We start from the raw sequence: 15,671 nt of genomic DNA, 5'->3' as shown, positions 1-15,671 counted from the left end.
TGCCCCTACGTTAAAAAAATACTAATTTACATGGGTTAACAAAGCAATATACAATAAGAAACTGTTTAGTACAGATAATGTGCATAGTCAATACCATAATAACAGTCATTAAGAAAATATTAGGTGATTCTTGAATTTATAAACTGGTTAACACAAAGTGAATTCACTCATTGTGCTAAACCCACAATGTTTTATTTTAATCATCATTTGATTAATAAGTTTTGCCCAATATGCTATCTCTTAGCCATGTTTGTAAATTATGGATTGCATACCATAGTGATTGAATGTATATGAAACCAAACAGACTACATTGTGGTTCAGTGAGATTTATGAAATTGGGATAGTATAGTACATGTTGTCTAGGTTTAATCCATGAGAAATAGAGTTGAATCTCAGTGAATCAACTGCTTACTGATTAAATCAGTTTTGTCCCACATTTGCCCAAGTATAGGTACTTTTAGGTTAGTGACAGTGTCCTGAGGTTCAGCCAATGGTTTTTGGAAACCCATTTCTGGTATTGGATTTGTGTCCATTTTTAATTTTGCGTAGTGTCTGACAATCAAGCATAAAGTATAGTGGGACTTTGCTGATAGGTTATGGCGTGTGAGTAGATTCATATCTGAGATTACCAAGAAAACAGAATTCCACCTTTTGTTTATATATGGTATCTTTTGCTACATCACCTTTAATTTTTTTTTTATTAAACCTTCCCCCCCCTCGGGGGGGAACAATATTTGAAATTTCATATATTTGATATATGAAATGATATTTGTGTCTCTGTCTTGTCATGCTCCTGATAAAGCAGGGCCAAGCCCATGATGAAAATTAATAACATTTTGATCATGGGCTTTCCCATTCATAACATGTTTGCTATAGGGACCTCTGTACCAAAAAGCAAAGTGGTGAGAATGATTCCACTACATATACATATACATATACATATACATATACATATACATATACATATACATTCTAAGAGCATTTATGGGACTAACATGTAGCTGAGAGGCATTTTTGAAATGGAGAATAAAGGGGATATGGGAAGGTAGCATTTGAGAAGTACCATGCAGGCTCCTGTTCTAAAACAAAAAGGAAAAATACTTGTGACTTGGAGCGTGGCAAGGTATTTCTGGATACTTTGGTACCTGTGACTGACAAAGTAAGGATCCCAGCCCTCACCAATAGAAACTTATAACACAAAACTTAAGTTTTCAGCTATCAAAAATCCATATTTTAAAGGCAGTTAATGAAAATATTCCAATTTTCTGTTGATACCTAAACCCCAATTTTTGAAAAAGGCTAGTGTAACTTTGGAAAATAATGACAAACTTCAGTTGGAATAATATGTAGCGATACTGGAAAAATATGATCAAGAAATAGTTTTGAAGTTTCAGTGGGGTACTGAATATATATATATAGCATATAATGTTATTTAATTGAGATTGGAACAGGAAAAGTATAGTGAAGAGTTTTGGTTTACTTGTGTATACCTTTAAGTCTATACTTCCTATATATCTGCATAGATTTATACTACTTTGTTGTCTGCATTTTTCTTTATCTGTTTTACTCACCACCTTTTACAATTTTTATTGCAAATACTATTACCAAGAGCGGTGGTTTGTAGATAAAACCTGTACCGCTAAATTAAACTTCCAATATGTCTAACATATATTTTTGAACACATTTACAAAAGTGTATTAGCTTACTTGCATGAGAAGATATGACATCCAGTGAAACTTTATGCCAGTCTTACAGTCATGAACAGATTGTTCCTCTGCAACAGGTCACCTTATAAACAGAAGAGCAAAATGAAATGGACACCTGCCAATAATTGAAAGAAGAGAAGCCAGCAAAATTAATTAGAAACATAAATAGCTGCAATCTTAGTTATAAATAAGCTGGTCCTGGAAAAGGTTTGTTAGTTAAACATGGTGCACATTTATATTCATTATAAGGTTTCATCCGTATTGGACAAATTAAAAGCTGCTTTGCAGATTACATGTTTGGTCCTGTATTATCTGGCACAGATTTCTAAAGTCTGGCTAAAGTGATCATCTTTTCATAAAACTGAATGTACAAAGTAACTTAAACTCAGAGAAATTTGCATTGGGATAATCTGTTAAAAAGAGAACTTAAGACACTATATATATTCAGATTGAATATGGAACTGTCACTTCCCATGGAACCTTGAAGTATTATTGATGTAATCCTGGAATTACATCAGGTTTCTTGGCTAAGTTCAGCTTTAAGTTTTTACAACATTTTAATTTTAAACAAAATTAAATGATAATAACATGCTTTTGTTCCAGCAATAACCTTGGATTTTATTTAATATTTATTTGAGAAAATAAAAATATATACAACTGAATTCTGTTGCATTTTTTATAAATCTGCCAACCTGTCAAGAAAGAAAAGGCAAATATAAACTGGCACTGATAGTCACTATCTTGTGAGCCAGAAAAAAATGGCAGGGAATATTGTTACTTTGTGACTAGCCTATTCCACAGGGGCAGCATTTTGTGAATTGACCTTTTCTTTAAGTGTCCAGTGCATGATCTCAAAATGTTAAATATGCTCCCAAAGATTGAGGACTTCTAATGAATCTAAACCTCCATAGTGATTCTAGTATTCTGAGTGAACAGAAAGTGAAAACAGGAAGGAAAGACAAGAGAGGTGTCAGCCTCCCAGGTAGACCAGACAGGAAACATGACACAATCAGCTGATTCTACTTTATTGTAAGGCTACATTAACAGAATCTTGCAAGTCTGAAAGTATAAATCTCCCGCAGTCTCTCTTTACAGCCTGATAAGTTAAGGCAGATCCTTTCTAAGTTTCTTTCTGTGCCGGTTATGCAGCTGCAGTCTCCTCGCCCTTTTATCTGGTTGTTCCCTAGGCATCATCCCTTCCCCTCACCTCTCAAGGTCATTCCCACATACTATTAAAAGAGGAGAAACATGAAGATCTGTAACCTAAGTGAGCATCTCAGATAAGACCCTCCTTAGTTCTCACAAAGATAAAAGGGAGGAAGGAGGCAGGCACTTTCAGACTTGCAAGATTCTGTTACTGTAACCTTACAATAAAAGTAGTATTAGCATTCATGATTTTGGTTTCCTAGTCTGGTCTACCTTGGCGGGCTGACAGCACTATGGGGCAGGAGAGACAGTCGTGGACATTTTAAGGGCAAAAGTGATCCAGCACTGTCTGGTTAGAAAATAAAATGGGGAGTTGTGACTCATTTCAGAAGGAAACAAACAAATGTGTGCCAATCAGATCTTCAGGCTTATGAAGTGTGCAGTTTTCCAAGAACAAGGTCTAGAAATTTGACAAAACTTCAGGTTGACTAACAAGTCTACTAAAATTTTCCCCTTATTTTTAATCCCTATACAGTGGTACTTAAATGTTTGTGAACCCTTCTGAATTTTAAATACTTCTGCATAAATGTGACCTAAAATGTGATCAGTTTTCCACAAAAGTCGCGTTGTATGAATGCAGAAACGTTGAAAATTCAAAGGAGTTCACAAACTTTTAAGCACCACTGTAGAAACAAATGGTATTGCAAAAAACAGCTGCAACCAAGGGATTTGAAGATTTAAGTAGGACATATAAGATCCTAGGGCTCAGTGTTCTCATCCTTCCATCCTTCCACTACACTCCATGGAAGAAGACCAGAAAGGGAAATGCAGTGTAAATGGAATTGACAGAAGAAATTAATTTTCTGGGGTCATCGTTTGAGTTATCTAGACGATCAATTGGTATCGCTTATGCCTCACAAGGACTGGTGAAATGTATCTAGGTGAAGCATATAGAGGTGTGGGTATGTTGGTAAAATGGGGCCTTTTTAGCCAATTGGTGAAAAAATAGGAACAGCATTGGCATGGCCTTCATTGTCTGTACACTAATGTTCAGAGCATGAGAAGATTAGCATGAACTCCAAGTTGAAGACAAATGTGTTTTCACAAACCTGTTCACATGTCTCTTTTACTTAGAATAAAGCAATTTAAGGATATAATTTATTCATAAGGAATAAATTAAGCAATAGAAGGGGAACATGTATTGCATTCTATGGCAGAAATACCTATACCCGCTCAGAAATCCAAGTGGATGAACTTATACTGTAGAGTGCATCTGGCTTAAAATAAATAGAACGAATAAAAGCAATACTGTTACTGTCTCCTGTCATCCACCTAACCAAGCAGAAGATACGAATGTGTCAGCCTTTCGCAGCAGGTCCGTTCAGGAAACAGACACTGCAAAGATCACAGGAATGCTACTTTATTATTATAGGGTATAATAACAGAATATTGAAAGCTGGTCAGAGTTTCCCTTTGCCCCCATTTATATCAAATAGGGTCAAGGCAGGGTTGTTCTGGGTTTATTTTTCACACTTTCCTGTTTCCCAGGACATTAACAGCATTTGCATACATTTGTTAAGGTTATCTCCAAATTCCTCTACAGAATGAGGCTTTCCAGAAGAAAACTGCAGATCTTCCAAAGACACACAAAATAGTAGTGATTGGAGATATTGATTACCCTAATATCTATTCAGAAACAAGTTCTGCCAAACATAATCCGTCCAGAAATTCTTATGAAAGCTGGCTGGGTAACCTTGGGTCGGTCACTCTCTCTCAGCCCAACCCACCTCACAGGGTTGTTTTTCGTGGGGAAAACAGGAGGAGGAGGGAGTATGAGGTATGTTCGCCGCCTTGAGTTATTTATAAAAATAATAAAGGCGGGATAGAAAATAAATTTAAAAAATAACACAATTTGTGTGTTGTTGACAGCATTCTCTTCAAAGAGTAGAAGAAAGCTCAAGAATTTGAGCTGCCATTGACTTGATATTAACCAGTAGGAAAGGTTTAGTTAAAAAGTATAAGTAGCATGAAAATGGTCCTTAATTTTATAAGTGTATCAGATATGAATCTTGCAGTTAAACAAGCAGTTTAATAAATTTAAAGCAGAGATACGTAAGATTTCATGGGGTAAAATGGTAATGGAAAAAGGAGCAAGATGGGTAGGGGAAGAAAGAAAAGTTTATAAAGACAATGAGGACAGAAAAAAAGGTAGTGAACATCTCAAAACATATAAAGGAGATAGAAAAAGGAAAGAAATCACCAAAGAAGAGTACATATAGGTAGACCAGGATTGTAGAAAAAGCTAAAACTCAGAATGAGCTAAAGTTGGTGAAGGATGGTGAAAATAGGGACAGTAGGTATATTTAAAATAAAGGTAAAAGAATTTGGACACCAACTGTTCAGTAAAGATGGCAAATAATGTTTTTTTTTTTTTTTTTAAAAGAACTACTGAGCTGGTTTAGTTCAGTCTTCTTCAACAAAAATATGTGCTCCATCAGGAAATTGTAAAGAGTCCTTGGTGCTCTCTGAGCCTTGTAATTTTCTTGCAGATGTTTCATTGCCAGACTAGGCAACATCTTCATTGTTGTAAAGAGCAGGACAAAGGGGTTGTTGTTGTTTATTCATTTAGTTGCTTCCGACTCTTCGTGACTTCATGGACCAGCCCACGCCAGAGCTTCCTGTCGGTCGTCAACACCCCCAGCTCCCCCAGGGACGAGTCCGTCACCTCTAGAATATCATCCATCCATCTTGCCCTTGGTCGGCCCCTCTTCCTTTTGCCCTCCACTCTCCCTAGCATCAGCATCTTCTCCAGGGTGTCCTGTCTTCTCATTATGTGGCCAAAGTAGTTCAGTTTTGCCTTTAATATTCCCTCAAGTGAGCAGTCTGGCTTTATTTCCTGGAGGATGGACTGGTTTGATCTTCTTGCAGTCCAAGGCACTCTCAGAATTTTCCTCCAACACCACAGTTCCAAAGCATCTATCTTCTTTCACTCAGCCTTCCTTATGGTCCAGCTCTCGCAGCCATATGTTACTACGGGGAACACCATTGCTTTAACTATGCGGACCTTTGTTGTCAGTGTGATGTCTCTGCTCTTTAACTATTTTATCGAGATATATCATTGCTCTTCTCCCAAGGATTAAGCATCTTCTGATTTCCTGACTGCAGTCAGCATCTGCAGTAATCTTCGCACCTAGAAATACAAAGTCTTTCACTGCTTCTACATTTTCTCCCTCTATTTGCCAGTTCTCAATCAAGCTGGTTGCCATAATCTTGGTTTTTTTGAGGTTTAGCTGCAAGCCAGCTTTTGCACTTTCTTCTTTCACCTTCATCATAAGGTGATGATGTCCTCAGTTCCTCTTCGCTCCTCAGTTCCTCTTCACTTTCAGCCATCAAAGTATAATCTGCATATCTGAGATGGTTAATGTTTCCTCCAGCGATTTTAACTCCAGCCTTGGATTCCTCAAGCCCAGCACGTCGCATGATGTGTTCTGCGTACAAGTTGAATAGGTAGGGTGAGAGTATACAGCCCTGCCGTACTCCTTTCCCAATCTTAAACCAGTCCATTGTTCCGTGGTCTGTTCTTACCGTTGCTACTTGGTCGTTATACAGATTCCCCAGGAGGCAGACAAGATGACTTGGTATCCCCATACCACTAAGAACTTGCTACAATTTGTTATGGTCCACACAGTCAAAGGCTTTAGAATAGTCAATAAAACAGACATAGATGTTTTTCTGAAACTCCCTGGCCTTTTCCATTATCCAGCGGATATTGGCAATTTGGTCCCTAGTCCCTCTGCCTTTTCTAAACCCAGCTTGTACATCTGGCAATTCTCGCTCCATGAATTGCTGAAGTGTACCTTGCAGGATCTTGAGCATTACCTTACTGGCATGTGAAATGAGTGCCACTGTTCGATAGTTTGAACATTCTTTAGTGTTCCCCTTTTTTGGTATGGGGATATAAGTTGATTTTTTCCCATCTGATGGCCATTCTTGTGTTTTCCAAATTTGCTGGCATATGGCATGCATTACCTTGACAGCATCATCTTGCAAGATTTTGAACAGTTCAGCTGGGATGCCATCGTCTCCTGCTGCCTTGTTATTAGCAATGCTTCTTAAGGCCCACTCAACCTCACTCTTCAGGATGTCTGGCTCTAGCTCACTGACCACACCGTCAAAGCTATCCCCGATATTGTTATCCTTCCTATACAGGTCTTCTGTATATTCTTCCCACCTTTTCTTGATCTCTTCTTCTTCTGTTAGGTCCTTGCCATCTTTGTTTTTGTTCATACCCATATTTGCCTGGAATTTACCTCCGATGCTTCTAATTTTCTGGAAGAGATCTCTTGTCCTTCCTATTCTATTGTCTTCTTCCACTTCCGTGCATTGCTTGTTTAAAAATAATTCCTTATCTCTTCTGGCAAACCTCTGGAATTTTGCATTTAATTGGGCATATCTCCCCCTATTCCTGTTGCCTTTTGCTTTCCTTCTTTCTTGGGCTACTTCTAGTGTCTCAGCAGACAGCCATTTTGCCTTCTTGGTTTTCTCTTTCTTTGGGATGTATTTTGTTGCCGCCTCCTGAACAATGTTGTGAACTTCTGTCCATAGTTCTTCCGGGACCCTATCTACTAAGTCCAGTCCCTTAAATCGATTCTTCACCTCCACTGCATATTTCTTAGGAATATTAGTGAGCTCATATCTAGCTGATCTGTGGGTCTTCCCTAATCTCTTTAGTCTGATCCTAAATTGTGCAAGAAGAAGTTCGTGATCGGAACAACAGTCAGCTCCAGGTCTTGTTTTTACCGACTGTATAGATGTCCGCCACCTTTGGCTGCAAAGGATGTAGTCAATCTGATTTTGGTGTTGTCCATCTGGTGAAGTCCATGTATAAAGCCGTCTCTTAGGTTGTTGGAAGAGAGTGTTTGTTATGCAGAGTGAGTTGTCTTGGCAAAATTCTATCAGCCTATGTCCTGCTTCGTTTTGTTCTCCCAGGCCATGCTTACCTGTAATTCCAGGTGTCATTTGACTGCCCACCTTAGCATTCCAGACTCCTGTGATGAAAATAACATCTCTTTTAGGCGTGTTGTCCAGTAGGTGCTGCAGATCCTCATAGAACTGCTCTACTTCAGCTTCTTCAGCATCTGTGGTTGGGGCGTATATTTGGATCACTGTGATGTTAGATGGCTTGCCCTGAATTCGAACTGAGTTCATTCTATTGTTTTTTGGATTGTATCCAAGCACTGCTTTAGCCACTTAACTATTAATTATGAAGGCTACTCCCTTTCTTCTGTGGTCCTCTTGTCCACAGTAGTAGATCTGGTGGTCATCTGATGTGAAGTGGCCCATTCCAGTCCATTTCAGTTCACTGACGCCCAAAATGTCTATCCTTAATCTTGACATCTCACCAATAACCACATCCAATTTGCCCTGGCTCATAGATCTTACATTCCAGGTTCCGATGGTGTGTTGATCCTTAGAACATCGGATTCGCCGTTCACCAGCACCGTCGGCCGCTAGCTGTCCTTTTGGCTTTGAGCTAACTGCGTCATCACATCTGGGGCTAGTTGAACTCATCCTCTGTTCCTCCCCAGTAGCATTTTGACCATCTTCCGACCCTGGGGGTCTCATCTTCCGATGGTATACCGATATACCTCTGGTTTTACTGATCCATTTAGTTTTCACGGCAAGAATACTGGGGTGGGTTGCCATTACCTTCCCCAGGGATCGCATTTAGTCTGACCTCTCTGTCATGACCTTCCCGTCTTGGGTGGCCCTTCACGGTTTAGCTCATGGCATCATTGAGGTGCTCAAGCTCCAGCACCACAACAAGGTAACGATCCTTTGCTGAAAAGGATAAAGGGGTAGGATGAAGCATAAGACTGACAGAAATATAGGCTGGGAATATGTCTTTACTTTGAATGAATGTGAATCTCCAAAGCCAGATGAATTGCATGCTAGGGTACTGAAAGAACTAGCTTGGTGGTCTAGCCAAAGATTTGTGTACTTTCTTTGATAAATCCTGGAGAATTGATAAAATGCTTGATGACTAGAGGATAACAAATGCTTGTTAAATTTACAGATCACAAAGTTAGGTGTGATAACTAACACCCTGGAGAACAAATGTAATTCAAAATTATTTTCATATGTTAGACAAGTGCACTGAAAATAAGGGAGTGGATTTTAATGGAGACAAATGCAAAATTCTTCACTTAGGAAACAAGCAAATGCAGAAATATTGAATGTGTGAGGTTACCTGGCTTGTGAAAAAGGCCTTGGAAAAGCATACATGCACACACATACAAATCCCTTATGCTGTTTCTTTTCAAGAAATGTGATGGTAAGTACCATTATGCAGAGTGCAGAAAACGATTAAGAAATAGTAAGCCAAAGAAAATAAAGGCATGAGATAAGGAAAAAGGAAACAGCTGGGAGTGACTTGCGGCACTGTTTACTATACCTCTTCATCTCTATCTATTCTTCTAAACCATCCTTGCTTCCACCACCACTTCACATATTATCTTTTGTTCTTTATATCTTTCAACTCTCTTTGGGGACCTTATCAACTCCATTGAAATAGAACTTTCTTGGATTCTACTTCCTCTTGACCCAGTCACTCTTTCTTCATATATTTGTTTTTCAATTTGATCTTCATTCATTCTCTCTCTATGCCCAAACCACTTCAATTCACTTGCATTATATTGGTCACTCACTTTTATCATCACTCTGCATTCAATATCCATTCATTCTTGGCCATAACTTCTTTTCTCATACGCTTAAAAACCCCTTTCACCTTGCATTCAAGTTACTTGTGTACTTCTCCTGATATAGCAAGCTGTCACTTTTATAGAACAACGTGGCCAAATACATGTTTTATGCATAGCCATTTTTGCTTCTTTGGGTAAAAGTTCACTCCTCTCAATAGGTTCATTCTAATTCAGGGTTTCTCAACCAGGATTCCTTGGGTGATCACAATTTATTTAAAAAAATATTTCAAATTCAGGCAACTTCACATTAAAGAGGTAAGTTTCATTATTTTTAGTTTAAGAACCCTGTTAATGTGTATCTCCAGGCCTACCTATGAAATGAATATAACAATTTTGTAACTTCTGGCCTATGTTTGAGCCTGACTGTGCAGGGGTTCCCCAAGGCCTAGAAAATATTTCAAGGGTTCCTCCAGGGTCAGAAAGTTGAGAAAGGCTGTACTAATCACTACTTTTCTACCCGCATTTCCATCAATTCTTCTGTCTTTAGTAAACGTTCTAGCAAGGTACCAGTATTTTCTTTAGAGTTTTACCATTCATGTGTAACTTGCCGTCATTCATTCCATTTTCCCAAACACAGATCCATACTCTTTGTTGTATCATACAATTTATCTGGTATTTGGTGCAAGCCAGCTGTTTTTTCAGCCAACATGACATTCTCTACATAGAAAAGTACACATGCATTCATGTCCCCAGCCAAAACACCTCTAACGTTATCCCAAATATTCCTTACGTATCTATCTATCTATACACACACACACACACACACACACAAATAACCAAACAGATATCACACATCCTTGCCTTATGCTGAACTCTGTGTTCAACCATTTGCCAAGAATTCCATGTATTTTCATGTATGCTTTAATTCCATCATTAGTATCCATATTTTACATTCATGCGAAACATTCCATAATTTAAGCCTATTTACTTCATCAAACATTTTCTCTTAAACAACCTATGTGTGATAAACTCTCACATTCATATTTTTTCAGTTATCTTTTGAAGAACAAAAATCTGCCCAGCATGAAGCCACACAGTTCTTCTCAAAGTTTGCTCGTTTTTGCTTCTTTTACTTTTTCAATTAGATTTTTGCCAAGCACCTCCCTGGCAGGTTTAGCAAATTAGTACCCCTGTAGTTTATGTATTTGTTCTTGCCACCTTCTCTTAGGATAGAGAAATAATCATGGCATTCTTCCAGTTGTCAGGAACAGATGTTCCTATACAAATTAAATAAGTTGCACAGCTACTCCTGAGACATACCTGGCTTTTTAACTCTTGCAGCATTTGCTGTCATGAGGAAAGTAGCCAAACATAGTTGAAGCTATGGAAGAGAATTGAAAACTGAATTGAAAATTGAACTGAAAAGTAACTTTGCTTTAAAATATTTCAAAAAGTAGATGTTAAGCGTGAAATGAATTTAGTTAATGACCATTCTGTATTCCTTTTACCCTTAGTCTTACAGGTTTTTTATTACATGTCTGGCCTTTTAGATATGAAGACTTAAGCATCAACATAGCAAGAATACAATCTCTTCTTAAGGTAGCCAAAGTGATATCTGGCATTACATTGGTTCATTCTAGGCTCTTTGTCCTTTGTTTTATTGTAATTCTCTCTTTATTTTACACAGTTGTATTGTATTGTTGTAAAGTTGCATTGTTGTGAGCTGGGTCGCCATATAAATCCTTGAAATAAATATCTGCATTTCTCTCATTGTTAAATGCCTGTCTTTTTTGCAAATTGGACAGTGTTTTCTTCTATATTGTTCTCAAGTTACGGAATGCATTCCCTCAAGAATTGTATTTGCCCCCCATTTGTCTCAGCAGCTAGATAATCTGTAAAAATGCATTTCTTTTCCTGGGCTTTTAAATCCTCACTGTAAAATATGTCTTCAACTGTTTACATTCTGTTTTTGTTTTCTATATGTTATCAACCTCACTGGGTATACACCAGAGCAGAATGTTAATGAATAACTTGTAGTAGTTTCTTATTCATTTCACTTAAAACAATGAATTCATTGGCATGTTTGTTTTCTCAAAGGATCAAATCTCTTTTTTGGGTCTCCTAGTGGTAGCTGACATCTATTCTTTTTAATAAAAATAAGTCAGAGGTTCCACAAAGTGTTGCAGTGTTGAGATTCTAATTATTCCATTGGCTTATTCCTGTCCCCATTTTTGCTTTTTTCTTCAACTACCAGTCAACATTCCATTCCACCTGAGCATGTTCAGTCTTCATTGGCTACACTGGCTCCCACTCCTGTTTAAAGGATTATTTTCCAAATACTTTTTGTATTTTTCCAATAAGCTGCCCCCAAGAATATTGCTGCCTCCCAACTGGTGACATTTAGGCTAAGAAACAGCACTATTTATTTATTTATCTGAGTTATCCCCGCCCATCTCCTCCCGTTGGAAGACTCTGGGAGGTTTACAACAATCGATTAAAACCATCACCATAAATACAAACAGTAAAATACAGTAAAAATAATATAAATAGAGGTAAAAATAAAAAATCCAAGTGATGAAGAATCTAAAACAGTCCAAGTGTGGGAGGAGTGGTCTATAGCAACCATCCCCATGTAGATCTATTCCCCTCTCCACCCCAAGCGAGGCGGCAGAACCAGGTCTTCAGACTCCGCCAAAAGGCCAGGAGCAATGGGGCCAATCTCACCTCTGGGGGCAGCATGTTCTACAGGGCGGGAGCTACTGCAGAGAAGGCCCGCTTCCTGGACCCCGCCAGATGAAATTGTCTTACAGACGGGGTCCGCAGCATTCCCTCTCTGCATGATCAGGTGGGACGGGTTGATGTAATGGGGAAGAGGCGGTCCCTCAGGTAACCTGGCCCCATGCCATGTAGGGCTGTAAAGGTAATAACCAACACCTTCAATTAGACCCGGAAACAAACTGGTACCCAATGCAGCTTGCACAGCAGTGGTGTTACATGTGCCCTTCTGGGGGCACCAAAAACAGCTCACGCAGCTGCATTCTGGACCAGCTGGAGCTTCTGGATACTTTTCAAGGGTAGCCCCATGTAGAGTGCATTGCAATAGTCTATTAGCTGGAATATCCAAAATAAAGGAAAAGATTCTGATTTGGGGGACGTCTGAAATTGTTTATCAGAAAATAATTCACATTTTATCCTCAAGGAGAGAAAAGCATGCAATAAGAATTGTTAGCATGATGAAAAGGATTCAGTAAAATATTTTTGTTTATTTGTTTAGTCGCTTCCGACTCTTCGTGACTTCATGGACCAGCCCACGCCAGAGCTTCCTGTCGGTCGTCAACACCCCCAGCTCCCCCAGGGATGAGTCCGTCACCTCTAGAATATCATCCATCCATCTTGCCCTTGGTCGGCCCCTCTTCCTTTTGCCCTCCACTCTCCCTAGCATCAGCATCTTCTCCAGGGTGTCCTGTCTTCTCATTTTGTGGCCAAAGTATTTCAGTTTTGCCTTTAATATCATTCCCTCAAGTGAGCAGTCTGGCTTTATTTCCTGGAGGATGGACTGGTTTGATCTTCTTGCAGTCCAAGGCACTCTCAGAATTTTCCTCCAACACCACAGTTCAAAAGCATCGATCTTCCTTCTCTCAGCCTTCCTTATGGTCCAGCTCTTGCAGCCATTTGTTACTACGGGGAACACCATTGCTTTAACTATGCGGACCTTTGTTGTCAGTGTGATGTCTCTGCTCTTAACTATTTTATCGAGATTTGTCATTGCTCTTCTCCCAAGGATTAAGCGTCTTCTGATTTCCTGACTGCACTCAGCATCTGCAGTAATCTTCGCACCTAGAAATACAAAGTCTTTCACTGCTTCTACATTTTCTCCCTCTATTTGCCAGTTATCAATCAAGCTGGTTGCCATAATCTTGGTTTTTTTGAGGTTTAGCTGCAAACCAGCTTTTGCACTTTCTTCTTTCACCTTCATCATAAGGCTCCTCAGTTCCTCTTCACTTTCAGCCATCAAAGTGGTATCATCTGCATATCTGAGATTGTTAATGTTTCTTCCAGCAATTTTAACTCAGTAAAATAGGAACTGACTAAACTTATGGGACTAACACCTTGCATTCTGATAGAACAAAACCATTTTCAGTTAGGAGATGTTAGAGAGAAATTTAGCTAGTTTGAAATTTTTGGAAACAAGGAAACAACATATGTGGAGACAAAACTGATTGTGACTGTACTCTGTTAGTGATGTTCAGATGCAGTGTCTTAGGCATCATTGGAGGAACAGCTTAAATAGCGGCAAGCGTATGGGTTTCATGCTTGGAGATAGTTGCTCAGAAGAGGAAGCTGACATGTTATGCTTTGTATCTATTTTTAAACAAAGAGCCCATACGATGCATTTTAGAAATGCAATGATTTTCCTTTTTAGAGAAGTGATAGCATTTCCCCAGATGACGTGGGAAAGGCGTGGGAAAAAAGCATGATTATTGATGGCTAGTGGCTTCTCAATTCATATAAATTGAATTCTTTCATAAGTTGAAATGCTATGGAAATCAAATGAAGAGTGCAGAGCATTGAAATAAAATTAACATTTAAAGTGATTTTATATATTCAGCTTGTAGCTACTAACTCTGAATTTGAGAGAGAAATCTCATTACTTATCTTGTAGAAGGGATAATATTTAAGTTCTCCATTTGCTGTCCTTGATATAAAGCTTCTACACGTGAGTGATGGTTTTCTGTGGCAGCACAGAGATAAAGATTTTTGAATTGACGGAGATCAATCTTTATCAATCTTTATCATCTCCATTCTCACCTTTTTTCTCTTGCAGGATAACTGATTTAGGAAATATTAAAAGAAGATTGTATTTATCGACAATCCACAAAGAATTATCTGTAACCCCTCTGCATGCAAAAATCCCTCTGTTTATGATCAAGCGCAAAATTGTAGGTATATTTCCTTCCTTGTTCAAATTATTACTGTAATATATGATTCCCTTCTACTTTCTATTGCAGTACTTAAATGTTTGATCATTCCTACCAGTAATCCGACATATCATGCTTACAAGAAACTGTCTTTCTGGTTAATTCCACATATTTCTTCAGAATTAATTGTACAGCAGTGCACACAATGTAGTGTAAACTGGATCATCATTAGAAACCTCTGTGGCATGAAGATTAAGCAGATTGTTTGAACAGGAGCTCAGCCGTGACTCATACTGATAATTCTCAGGTGCTGTTTGTTCTTCCCATTCCTAGCCAATGGATAAGAGCCAAAGCACAACTTCTGCTAATGCTTTGTTATTAATTCTTTATACGTAGCCACCTTAACTGCTTGGATTGAGTAGAAAAATGTGTGATATAAATTAAATAACATTGAACATGGTATGCCAAAGTTATGAGAAACGATCCCTTACAATAAGACAAGATGGTTACTTCTACATTTAATATAGGCAATTATATCACTGGCAATTGATCCCAGCTAGAACTCAGTCAATAATGTTTGTTACAGCCCTAAGGCCAGATACAATCAAAATATATAATAGTAACAATCTTACACACACACACACACATATATACACACTGTATGTGTGTGTGTGTGTATACACATAAATACACAGACACACACACAGACACACACTGTATATATACTGTATATATCAGAAAAACAATTAGTATGATACAATCTAAAATTAATTAAGAATAAAAATACTAAAATAATTCAAAATAAAATACTATGTTAAATTCTAAACCTAAGTGCAGTGTATTGTGCAGATGGTAGCACAAAACTGGGCAACTTGGGAGCATATTTTCAGGTCCTTGTCCAAAAGAAGTAGCATTAAATAGAAATCACATTCCCTGCCTGGAAATTTCTTCAATATCAGTTATATAAGATCCTCTACAGTTAATAAAGGCAATTACATCACTGGCAGTTGATCCCAGCTAGAACTAATGTGTTTCTAAGAATGATTCCAGATTTCTGTCTGATCTTTTTTTTTGTAAGGAAAACAAAAAAGAGTTCTTAGTTTCATGTATGTAGGGAAAGCAGTTTCAGATTTAATTTACAGAATTAAAATATCATGGAAAACTTGTATTTCATTTCATTTGTACAAACTGTTGAAAAT

At 38.2% G+C, this 15,671-nt stretch overlaps 1 protein-coding gene across 1 annotated transcript in view; it reads left to right on the top strand.

Annotated features, from left to right (window-relative positions):
- Positions 1–15,671, top strand: part of CFAP20DC (CFAP20 domain containing) — a 213,288-nt gene that overhangs the window by 67,984 nt on the left and 129,633 nt on the right. Inside the window, exon 6 of the mRNA XM_063291508.1 lies at positions 14,379–14,493. Coding sequence (XP_063147578.1) covers positions 14,379–14,493 — 115 coding nt within the window. The remainder of the gene's footprint in view (positions 1–14,378; positions 14,494–15,671) is intronic.

Source organism: Candoia aspera, chromosome 2, assembly GCF_035149785.1.
Source record: "Candoia aspera isolate rCanAsp1 chromosome 2, rCanAsp1.hap2, whole genome shotgun sequence".
Taxonomy (NCBI): Eukaryota; Metazoa; Chordata; class Lepidosauria; order Squamata; family Boidae; genus Candoia; species Candoia aspera.
The sequence above is the reverse complement of the archived record's forward strand: the minus strand, read 5'-3'. Positions and strand labels throughout refer to the sequence as shown.